The sequence below is a fragment of the Diorhabda carinulata genome, chromosome 7 (genome assembly GCF_026250575.1).
Source record: "Diorhabda carinulata isolate Delta chromosome 7, icDioCari1.1, whole genome shotgun sequence".
NCBI lineage: Eukaryota > Metazoa > Arthropoda > Insecta > Coleoptera > Chrysomelidae > Diorhabda > Diorhabda carinulata.
Genome location: NC_079466.1, coordinates 5,580,608 through 5,593,673, shown reverse-complemented (window position 1 = coordinate 5,593,673; position 13,066 = coordinate 5,580,608). Strand labels below are relative to the sequence as shown.

Below are 13,066 nucleotides of genomic sequence, written 5' to 3'. Positions count from 1 at the left end.
TTTCACTAACGCTATGAAAATTACCAATGTATTGCTCTATTTCCTGTTCGCGTTTTTATATTATATTGTGCCCATTTTTTAAATTAGATTCAATTGAATAGATTAAAAGAAATCTTCAGAAAACAATTGGTAACTGTATGAATCTAGTGAACTTGAAACAAAAGCTTCTAATTTTTCGGATTCCCTTTTTTATATTGGTAGGTTTATTATTTTTTGTCTTTTATCTGTGTTTCTGGTGGAAGGTGAAGTTACTATCAGAGGAATCACTACCCGTTTCGGAGATAACAAAACAAGAAACCTTCTATGAAGTTGACGCTTTGAAACGTGAGATTCCAACGAAACTAACGTTTGACCATAGGCAACATTAAAAGTTTCCTATAAGTTATAATATAAACCTTGACATTTTTAATGGTGGATATATTCAGAACGTGTTGTCATACGAGTGCTATTTGAGTTGTTTACAGATACTTCCAACATTAATCTTAGTCACAATATGCAATTAAATAGCTTACATTTTCGTGTGACGATTTTCTATGACTTTTGACGTAGATTAAACCAACAGCAGTAACTATCAACTCACTTCAATTTTTGGTGATGAGGCACTACCTCGCTGGTTTTACGAATTTAATTATGATCGCATTTTACTAAACGATGAATTTCGTGAAGGTCGTCCAAAATCGGTTGTTGTGCCAGAAAACATCGATGCTGCGCGTAAACTGATATTGCAATATCATCATGTGACATACCGTGAGATTGAGGCATACTTGGGCAATACTTCCACTCGCATATATTCAAGATTGAATGAAAATTTCTGTCAAAAAGATTTGTTCGCGTTGGATACCGCATAAATTGAAAAAACACTCGTGTCGATAGGTGTGTCTTTCAAGACTAGCCAAATCAAACAAAAGTTGTTCGCGCACGAAACACTATTTTTTCGGAATATCGAATCAATCGACAATTGGTTTAAATGAACGAAAAAGTACAATGATCTTAATGGAGAATATTTTGAAAAGCAATAAAGTCCTATCCGATTGTAAATATTTGTTTTTAATTGTCTATCTCAAAACTTAGCTAGCAACCTTCGAAGTTGATGTTTATGAATTTATTACGTGGAAAAATATACATATATGTGTTTAAATCTACTTGATTGAGAAATTTTATTAAAACTTACGGTCAGCAATGTACCAAACAAAAAAATTTGTCTGCAACTAGCTCTTCATATTAAGAGTATGATGTGACGAAACACCTAAATATGCACAATTGCACAATCACTTGCCAATTGAAATCAAATCGATACCATCTTTTCCCGCATTCCGCAATTATTTGAGGGCATATTTACTGGAAAGTGCCTTCTACTCTGTAAACGACTTTAATTATAATATTTTACTGGTTTATATTTTGCTATGGACTTACTAAGTTCATTGTATTACCAGATAAATAAAAGTTCCGATAATACATAATAACAGTGACAATATTACAAAACAGATACAAACTAATTCTTGCAAGCAATTTCCGAGATAAATGAGTGTATATTTCAAAAAGAATTTCATAATCTAAATTATATAAAGTATAAACATTTATATTCCTCAAGAAATCTTATGGTAAAAATAAGATTGCGATACGTATTCTAGGTATTTATTTTGATACCAGGATTGACAATACTCATCCCACGTACACGCTTTCACCTGCTGTTGAACTAAGATAAATTTAGAACCATCTCGGTTACAGCTGCCGAAATATATTTGCAATGATTAGTTGATAGAACATTGGCAATGAACCTTTGTTTTTCGGCACGTAAAACCTCAAATTAACCTCGTATTGATTATATTATAATTAAAATAGTTCGGCAGATAATTTTATTTCAACTTGTATTTTAAAAAAAGCCGTGATCAGCAGAGCTCCATCACGAAAGGCGAATTTTTCGTCGAATGAAGAATTTAACTAATACACAAACAAATATTTCCATAAAATGAATTTCTTGGAAATGATATCAATTCTCAATCTTATTTCTTTAGATAGAAAATTTGCTTAACCCTCAATAACATTTAATTTCACAAGTTAACTCTCTCTCTCGAATGAAAATTTATAATTTCAATAGATCCGGTGGTCTCGAACCCTCTTGTTCAATTCCAATTGACAACAAAGAAAAAATTGTCATAATGACAAGAAATTTCGAAAATGGGAATTAAAAAAAAATCACCCTAGCAACGATCATACTCGTATTATTCATTAAATAGGAGGCGGTCCAGTTCAACAATTACAACGATCAAAATGATTTCGGGCGTTTTGTGCTAGAAGAACTGAAGAAGAAAACTTTGAACTTGAGAAAGACAATTCTTCAACATCACCCCTACTTGCATGCGAAGTTCGAACCTTGTAGTTAAACTTTTTCTGGCCAAAAAATAAGAAAATATAACAAAAATGACCATAAAATAGAGAGGGGTGGAGATGGAAAGCTTCGACCTTAGACAGGAAATCATCTCGCAACTAATTGAACCTACATGTGAAATTTCATTTTTCAGTCGCTTTTCGTTTGACCTGCAAAGGTGAGCAAAGGTCAAAAACCACTTTTTTTGCACTGCGACCCCTCGAAATATTCATTTGTTTTCAAGTAAACTCTAATAACATCAATCCGCCGCCAAAAAAGCCATGTATGCTAATTTTGTACCAAATCGGACCCATAGCAATTGCTCGAGAGACAAATAAGAATTGTATACATATATTGAATACATAAACTACAGACATTCGAAAAACAATCATAATCGTGTTCAGGAGGTCTCAAAACATGGGAAAAATGATGTGCCCCCCTTTTTTCTTCTAGTCATGCCTACCGTAATAGTCTAATTTTTCCTTGAAAAATTCGACTAAAAAGAGTGGCTATTAGGATGGTCGTTAAAAATTAAATTTTTTGCGATGTCCTCTAAAAAGCTTCATTTTGATGAAAATAAAACTGCAATTTTTTTTAGTTCAAAACAACACGTGCCTCTACATGATCTAAGTTAATTAAACGTTAAATTAAACTACTAGAACGATTTGTTTACAAAAGATGAAGGACAGAAACAATTCCTGATTCAATTCTTAAATGTTTACTAGCTGACCCGGTAAACGTTGTTCTTCCATATAAATTATATCTGCGAAATATTTTTATATTTCAATAAAAATAACTAACGTATTATAGGCGTATAGGGATGTACTTATAATGGAAAGCGTTGTATAGACAATGGAAGCTTTATTAAAGTAATGAATATATTTCAAATTAGAATTCTTGATAACTGTCTAGACATCAAAAATAATTATTCATATTTTTACTACAAATTGGGCTAGAATATGCTACACATAGTTGTCAAATACAAAATTTGAATTGAGCCTACATCAGGCTCATACTGGAATGCTAGTCGAAGAAATAAATCTGATTTAAATGCTCGTAGAACTTGTTGGCATTGTTAGTTAATACCTGTACGTCTGTTTACTATGAATCTGTGCATTTCTAATCGTTTTAATTGTCTCTATTGATCTCGTGCCTCTTGTGACTGTGATTGACATAACTGTGCCGAGCTCACACGCACATCTGCATTGATTTGTTCGCCTAATCTTCATGCTCTTATATCCTGCATGACTCTAGATTTGATTGTTCGACGACTCAAATTTATCCCTTTAGATTTTGTTGGCATTGCTGACTATACATGTAACATATAAATAAATTTGACTTATCTTTCACAATAATAAAACACGTACACGTTTCTGTTTTGATTTAAAACTATTTTCAAAAAATGTTGAGTACAATATGTACAGGTACGATACTGGCCGTTGTCTGCTTATTGCACTGTCACTGCTACGATCGACACAAAAAGGAAATTGAAATTGTAAATAAGAATTTATCGTACTATAATTATTATATTCGATTGTCATCTTGCAATCGTATTGCGAATCTGTGGATAAAATAGAAAAAGTAAAAATCGCGATGGAAAAAAAGGGATTGATCGTAGAAGGGTGAGAAATTGAGAGTAATATGATTTTTTTTTATTCTAACTCACCACAAAAATCAAATAAAAATCTTTCCAAAAAAATTAAAGATAATAATCAACAAATAAAAAAAGGGGTTGATCGTTATCTAAAAAATAAAAAAATTTGGGGGTGGACTACCCATAACATTTAGGGGAATGAAAAATAGATGAGAATCGGTCAAGTCGTTCAATTACAAACACCGCCACACGAGAATTTTATATATTAGATAGAAGAGAAGCTTATTGAGGCTTTGAGAAAAGAAATCTAAATATTGAAATAACCTCGGACAAATGTAATTTTGAAATAAAAATATCAATTTGAATATCTTTCATTTTTTATTTAATAGAATAAATCAATTGGGAAAGTTTTTGAAATTAGTTTATCGTTACTTTCATCAAATATTGTTATTTTCATTGATTTAAGACCTATAATTTCTAATATTTCGTGTAAAATTGTATTTTTCGTAAAAAATACTGGCTTGTGTTTTTTTTAAATTGGAAAAAAAATTCCCAGCGTTTTTTGATCAAAAAAGCTTTTTAGAGGGTATCGCAAATTGATTGTAAGACGACTCAACATACTTTCTGTTTTATAAGTATTAAATGCTTCAGAATTATTGAATGTGAATTCATTTAAAGTAAAAAATACTATATAGTATGCGTAACAATTAGTAAAAATTACTGTCGCACCAACTTTAGAAGTTCCAATCTTCCAACCAAGGAACCTCTTATCATTCATTCTCTAACTAATCTGAACTATTCTCGAGTCATTTTGAGAAGCAAATTAGCCAAGAGTTTCAATAGTTTTTCATGGTATAGTACTGGTATGTGGACGACTCTTTGCTATATTTGATAACAACCCATCAAATGAACAGGTGGTTTAGTTAACAATATCATGTTACTCATAGTGGCTCATGTGACTCATCCAGAAAAAAATGAACAACTTTTCTTTTGCTATATCTTTATTATCTACAGAAAATATAAAATATTTATATTTTTGATATATTCAGAATGTATTAGAATCGACTCCGGAGGTACATTCCGAGTGATGCTTTTCATTGTACCTATATCCAATATAAAATAACCAGTATCCATTTTTTGAAATAACGATTGATTCTTTTCCAACATAACATTGAAATATATAAGGAAAGGACTTTTTCTACGTCCGTCATAACATCCACGTTTTATTTTTCATTCATAGACAATATAATTTCTGAATCTGTCAAAACGCGTGAAAAAAAGTACCGTAACGAGTCATTTTTTAATGCAATTAAAAAATTGTTTTATCAAAATAATGGACTGTGGACGCTTTCTTTCTCATGTCAATTTGTTTCTTTGATAAACCGTCACACTTTTATTTCTTTGAACTCGTTAAATGTTGCTAATTCAAATACCAATTGTAATGTAACTTCTTCACTTCAAATTAATAATGCTCACAGTTGTACTTTTAATATTACCATTACAAAATAAAAATTGATAAAAGTTTTGTCGAATTTTTTTGAGTTTAAAAAATTTTGTATGAAACTCGTGAGTAAAGTAACTTTTTTTTCACTTGTAAGAATTGCCAAACCGTCCTACTCTAGAAAAAAAGTATTACTTCACTCACTTGTTACATAAATAACTATTATTGAGGATAAGTTTGAGAAATCTCTGTGAAATCACCTTTTTCGAAAACAAAAAACAGGAAAAATTGATTCTGGTACTTTTCAATCCGCTTTATACAAAATGAGTAGAAACCATCTCAAAATTAAAATAATGGTAGAGCAATACCAAAGATGAGGTACTAAATTTAGAGAAGAGTGGCATTCACGAAATTAGCTGTAATGATTATGACAAGAAGTAAGTTGGACGGACAGAAAGATCGGATATTGCATATTGGATATTGGATGCATTTAAAAGTATTGATTTTGTTAAATGTGAGAATAGTTTAAGCAGAAACAGCGTGCTTATTCCTTTAAAGTCTAGTACACTCTAAAGATTAGTAGTTAAATAATGAATGTGAAATTTCCCGCCGAAGAAATTTTCCCGTTGGAATTCGTGCGAGGAAATTCATTGGGCAGGAATATTTAGTATAAATAAGTTGGTCAAGTTAATGTTTCCCACGATACCCTACACGGTATGCCTAGGCGTAGGCACGCGTCATCTCTCTCGCACAATGTGACGTTAATACAAAAGCGGTTTCTAATTGGGAACGTGGCAATTAAACACCAAACCAACTTTAATATATTTTCCGAGCTTTCGATTACTTATCTATTCATCGTTTGAGAAATAATTAATTAAGATTTTCGGTGGTTTTGAATTGTAATAATTTTTGTAAAAATTTCTTAAATTCATAGGATTTAATATTCAAAGTGACATTAATAGAAATATTGATTAATTATCCTCTCGATCAAAGGGTCAAGTCCATTGCTTCACCAAGTCTTTCTTTGGGAACCAAAGTATTTAATTTGGTATTTAGATTAGTATTTTTGCAAGTAGCGACGGCATTATGATCTCATAATAGAAAGTACAATATTTTACAACTCTATAATAGCCGCTAAACACAAAAACCCAGTAAATACGTCCAACTCCAACCTAATCTTAAAGGTCATGAAAACGTGACGTCATGCGCGGGGCGTTACAAATTTGAGCTGATAATTCAGCATACCGGTACATTTGTATCGTGATGTTTACTTTCAGTCCCTGAAGACGATGAACTGGTTATCGAAACGCGCATCAGTCTAATTGTCAGTATTGGTGTAGTGGTAGCGTGTTCAGTAATTTTCTATAAAACAGTCTAAGCAAGTTTTGCTTATTATTTCAATAACATAATAGCAACCTAAGATCTTTACAGGTAACCTAATAAATTTCTCTCTCTCTAATTTTTTTGTAGGCGCCAATCCGGCTAGTGAATTGGATCTAAATAAACTTCATCAACCTAATTGATTAAAATACATTTCATTTGATTATGAAATTATAACATCAAAATAAGAGTGTATTGTGTTTTTGTTATATTTACTAGTAATTTACGTGTAGAATTCATATCAGATAATCTCACACCTTCAAACTAAGTATATTTAAAAAATTATTAACATTTTTTTTCCACATTTTCACTTAAGTTCTGTGACGATTCTAGAATGATAAATCAACATTTCCTTTTGTTTTCTTGTTTTGAATCCAGCTACTTATTCTGTCTTTCATTTGGATTTAGAACTGATTGTTTTTTTTTATGTTTTCTTAACGAATATAAAATTTTGAAAGTTATACTTATCGTTAGTTAACCTATTTTTTATCAAACAACGAAAAAATTATGATTAATATTTATTCTGTGACTAGTTTACGCAATTACATAGATTAATTTATATTACAAATCATTTTAAATATATCTGATCGTTCACCTGTTTTTGATCTGTGGACTGAAACTTTGGACTGTCATTACAGTACCTTGTGATTGAATGATTATTTACTATATTGATATTCGCTGTAATCTCAAGTTTTTTTGTTTTTGTATCGATTGGAATCCAATGTTGATTACAACAATATAAAAAATGAATGAAGGTATATTATAATATTTAGGCCCAATTTTACAAGTGAAGTTTATACCTCAAACCTAAGTTTAAACTACAGATATCGCCTTTTTCACGTTGTATACAAACTACTGTTTAAACGTTACCGGTGGTTTGGGGGTAGTTTAAACATAAACATAAACGAAAGGTCCCAACTTAACTTTTTCAAATTGTTCACATTTTTCAACATTCAACAAGGGTTTTCGTAAAATGGTTTACACTTTATATTTAATGAACTCGACAATGATGATGAAGAAATTATCAACATTTTCGACGCGTCGAGGAAGTATTTAAATTTTCCCGCTTATTTTTTAAATTTGTTGTGCTTCTATAAGAGAATTTTGCTATTGAAATTCTATGTAGATTATGAAAGCTTTTCAAAAATTACTAACAAATTAAAAAAAAACTTTCCTAGTCTAAATATCTGTTTGAGAGAGGGAGGTAGAGATAAATGCTTTATTGACAAAAATGGTTACAATTTGAAGACAAAAGCTCGTAAAAATTAAAAAACAAACATAAAAATAACTAAATAAAGTCTCGAGAAATCTTAGTACTTTGTTAATAGTTTGACGATACGCGTCATAATTCCATGATAATGATTTTGGTGTTTAGAACCACACTCTATTAAATCATACTGAAGTGTCCCTAATCGTTTATAGTCATATTAAGGGTAGGGATCTTCAACTTTTATCATTTTTTGGTTAACTTACTTTCGTTTTACTTTATGATCTATAACATCCCCCATTTGTAAAACCTTATAAATGGTAGAATATGGAATTGATGTTAATTATCCATTCTTCATTTTCTAACGGTCTATCACTACACTTATAGCATGTCATTGGTTTTTATTTTGTACGAAATTTTCTTCATTTTCATTTTCATTATTTTTACCGCCGTTTAGAATCAGTTCTTATATTTTAATCAACATAGACAAAATCAGTTATGCTTTGAGTTTGTTCTATTCTATACAAACATCGAACTTATTTGCAAATAAATAAGTTTATAATTTATTGCATTAATACTTACTTTTTTTAGGTGGATATAGAAATAAATGGAGAGCCACAAGAAATTCACATGAAACTTGGAGAAAGTGGAGAAGCTTTTTTTGTAGAAGAACTAGAAGATGATGATGATGAAGAAATTCCAGAACATTTGGCCACGTCACCAATACCTGTGTCAGAATTCGAAAACATGTTTAAGAAACAAGTAAGGATACTCATTTAAATATTTTTTTTTGGAAATATTGTGAAAAAACTTTTACTCAAATGCACCTTTTTCAAAAATCAATATTATTTAGTCAATTTACTCAAAATAATCCTTTTTCGATGAACGGATCTGCCTAGTTCAGGTTATTCTGGCGACATAATAAAAATATGCGAAGTGGAAGATGTCAGATAGGTCAGAAGTAGAAGAGACTGGAGAAATCATGTGGATAGAGTTGTCAAAATTGTATAAAAAATATTCGCCAGTCGCCGAAGAGATGGAACAAAGATTGGACTTCGGTGCCTCGGGAATGAGTCGGAGTGGTAGCTTCTGAACAGAAGTATGTCCTAAAAAACGAGTAAAAAGAAATCTTCTAAAGGATGACATATTATCCATGGTGTAAAAACAATCGCTACATTTTTAATTTTCTCCCTTAAATGTAAAATGTCCCAATTGCATCTTATGGTTGCAGAACAGGCCAGCGCCTCCATTTTAATCGAATTAAGTCCTTTGTTAACTTTCCCATCCATTAGCAACAAGAAATCATAGCAAAACAGAGGAATCCAATTGCATGGTAAAGGTACTAGGAGATAGTTTTCACACAACTATTGACTTTTTCATCTTCATTTGAATTTTGCTAAGTTACTACCAACTCATTTCCTAATTTAATATTGAAAGTACAGAATGTATGTATTGTTGAAGTCTCGTGTTCGTGTGTATATTTCATGGTTCTACAAAATTGTAGAAAACCCAATGTGGGCCTCATTCTAAAGCTTGCCAATACCAACCTACTATTCTAGTGACACTTCTCATTGCATGAGAGGAAATCTGTTCTCCTGTAAGTTCTCTATTATGGACTTATTTTGACCGATTTTGTAACCAGACGACACAATTATTAATATCTATTTTTATTTTTACCTCATATAACAAAAAATCGGAATAACGTGAAGAAATGTTGCCAATTTTGAGAGATTCCAAACATAATCTATTTACTCACTTATTGTTTCAGGGAAGGCGGCTAAGCTTTGAAGATATTTCCAATTTAGGATTGGAAAATGAAGCAAATGATTATAAAACACGTCGCAATACTGCTGATAATGAGAATAGCAAAACACGTGAACGAAATTTCATTAGAAGACAATTGGTTTTAGGTAATTTGGAAATCAATGAAAATTCAGCAGAAGAAATGACATTATCTATGATATCAGGAAAACACAGCAGCGAAGATTTAAGTAAAAGTCATAATGATATATCGGAAACCATATTTAAAATGGATAGCTTAGATATAGAAAACAGTAAGGTGAGAAATTTATAATTTATTATTCCAATCATTTAGAAAATGTCCAACCTTGCCATGGCATCAATAAAATATGCTGAATAAATAAAATCAAGATACATGGAAAGGTCGCTTCAAAGTTTGTGGTATTATTGTTAACCAGTTTTGAAATTGTTGTAATTACACTCTTAGTCTGAAATTTAATCACAATTTGAAAACAACGGCGCTGCTTTTCTATACGTTTAATAGCTATTACTCACCCAATTGAAACAATATCAATTTATCTTTCAAAAGTTAATGATATTGTCACTTATCGTTAGAGTAACATACTTGTAATTTCCATTGTTATCCAGTTTCTCAAAACTAATTCCAATGCAAATAATTGTATCTGGATGTCCATAATAATATTTATCTAATTTTCTTTGTGATAATTTTCGATATTTTGAAATTTTTTCCCAAATTTATATTTATATTTTCAAAGAACATCTTACATTTTTTTAATTCAATAATAATGTATACAGGGTGTCCTAATTTAGAGCAATGACGTATTCGTTGATTTTGTTAAATGGGAACACTACCATTTTCATAGCTTCTCTTCTTTGTCGGGTGATTTAATAAGTTGGTGGCTATTCAATCTAGTGTGTCAACATGACCTATCGAACATATGCACTGTAAATTTTTTTACTCTATACCTTAGAGTTTTTTTAGAAATAGAATAGTTAGTTTTCCTTAGCTGTGTATTCTATTTCTGTTATTGTGTCTCAGATTTGTTGTCAATTTAATATTTAATAATCACAACTAAAATAGGGTGTGTAAATTTGTACATAAAAATATTGAATTTTTATTCCTCTTCAGTTACAAAATAATAAAAGATAAGAAAGTTATGACAAACGAGTAATCAGATAGTTAAATCTAATTATTTCAAGTAAAGTGAATATTTATAATATGTTAGCTTTTCACAATTCTAAATATCATATTTTTAATGTATTGGGGCGACGTCACATTACAAGCATATCTTATTCGTGCTTTTAGCTTCTTAAGATTTGCAAAAGTACATCATAATAATTGTGAAGAATTGAAGTATCATGATCTCGATGGCCATTCAATAGGTCACCATCTATTTCTAGTAAGTAATATCAAGAGTCTTGCGAAATGGGAAGGTGTACCGTTACATTAATATGTATAGATTTGAAAACAAATTTTTCAATCGCGGCATTAATTCTTCTTGCATAAATATCTAATCTACTCCATTAAGAGTTTCGTAAAAAAAATATTACTATATTAATATAACTTAATTTCCTTCAATCCCTGATCACTTTTTCACAATTGCGACAATGCTCTTGATTTACTTCACCAGTTACCATAAACATACATTAATCAGAACATGAAATGTTCTTTTCTAGAATGTTGCTAGTGTCTAATTGATCCATGATTTGTTCACAATAGATAATTATATAGATGAAATTTATATGCCTAACATAAGTTAATCTAAATAAGGACTTTTAAGAATTCGTAGTACTGACGAATGGCTGGTTTCAGCATCATTACATATTCGTTTTGACAGATATTTATGTAGGATTGAGATTATTGCTGTACTCCACCCCACAGCCACGCAAGTTGTCTTCAAGCAGCCTAAAGCTAGCAATAGCAGTCATAGATGAACTACATATGGGTGATTCCGTTCTAACTGTGATTTTTTGTATTCAAAATTTCAAGATTTTAAAATTTAACTTTTCTAACTTTTTTATGCATATTATTCATCTATTTTACTGTAAAAATAAAACTCTAAGAGGAATTTACTATAACTTCAAAGTATCACGAGCAAGACACAAATGTCGGATTTTGAGTTCCACGGTACTGACTCATTTATCCACGGTACTGACATGGTAACTTAAGATATTAAACAACAAGTGCATCAATTTTCCTCAGTTTGATCATAAACATTAGAATTTATAAGGTAATTAGTTTAAATCATTTGTTACGACAAAAAAAATTAATAATTTATCGGTAAATTCTAGGAATGGACATGACACGGTACTGACATTCAAGTGATGTAGTATAAGTTTTCTTTAAGTGGCAAGTTATATTGTATAAAAATAATGTTTAAATATCTTAAGAATTATTCAATTAACACAAAATTTTTATTAATTGATTATTAATTAATGACTAGTACAAAAAAACAATACAGGACATTGAATATCACAGTTATAATGGAATCACCCATATAGTAGTTGAACCAGTCGTGAGGCGCTACGCAATTGAGGCGATTTCTCACTCATTTAACGTATCAACCACATATACGAATATTTTTACTATCAACCTTACTTACATTATTTAAATTTTATATAAGTAAAGTGTTTCCATTGTGTAAAATCCATATAAATAAAGTGTTTTCCATGTACCCGGCGTTTAACGAAGAAAAACCCTAGACAACCAGAAAATCACTACATTAATATTACTCAGTAATTTTAATGTCACACTGAGGGCAGTTTATGAATGTGTATATGTGTTTCTTGGAGCAGACTTTAATACATATTGATATTTTTAAATTGCAAAACATTTGTTACGTATCAAAATCCACAAAATTATCATCTAGCTTGCTGGTTTCGTATAGATTGTTAATGAATGGAAGTTGTCCATTCATTAACAATCAACAAGTATCAAGATATAATCTTTTTCAATTTGGATTTTTTTGTAATTGGTATTTCCATTAAACAAATTCAATGATAATGTCATACCTATAAATTTAGACTCCCTGTATACATATTATTATTGTATGTAAACAATACTGATTAGAACTAATAATGGAAAGATCTACATTGCTAATATTTCTTCAGTTGCTTAGACTTTCGATTGTTCAAAAAATCATGACGAAAAGAGATATTAAGACAAACTCATTTCACCATGATTTTCAAGGTATGCTTTTATTTTTTATTTCTAGCTGGTTGCAGTTTGTAACTTTATGCTGTTCACCAGTATTTACATTTTGCTTTATATACAGAATATATCACAAACATTGACAACTACTATCACTTAATATT

The 13,066-nt window shown here is 30.4% G+C and overlaps 1 protein-coding gene across 7 annotated transcripts in view; it reads left to right on the top strand.

Annotated features, from left to right (window-relative positions):
• Positions 1 to 13,066, top strand: part of LOC130896764 (phosphatidate phosphatase LPIN3) — an 84,479-nt gene that overhangs the window by 51,619 nt on the left and 19,794 nt on the right. For all 7 annotated transcript variants that reach the window (XM_057805072.1, XM_057805073.1, XM_057805071.1 and 4 more), the window contains 2 exons: positions 8,582 to 8,752; positions 9,759 to 10,049. In XM_057805072.1, the coding sequence (XP_057661055.1) occupies positions 8,582 to 8,752; positions 9,759 to 10,049 (462 nt within the window). The remainder of the gene's footprint in view (positions 1 to 8,581; positions 8,753 to 9,758; positions 10,050 to 13,066) is intronic.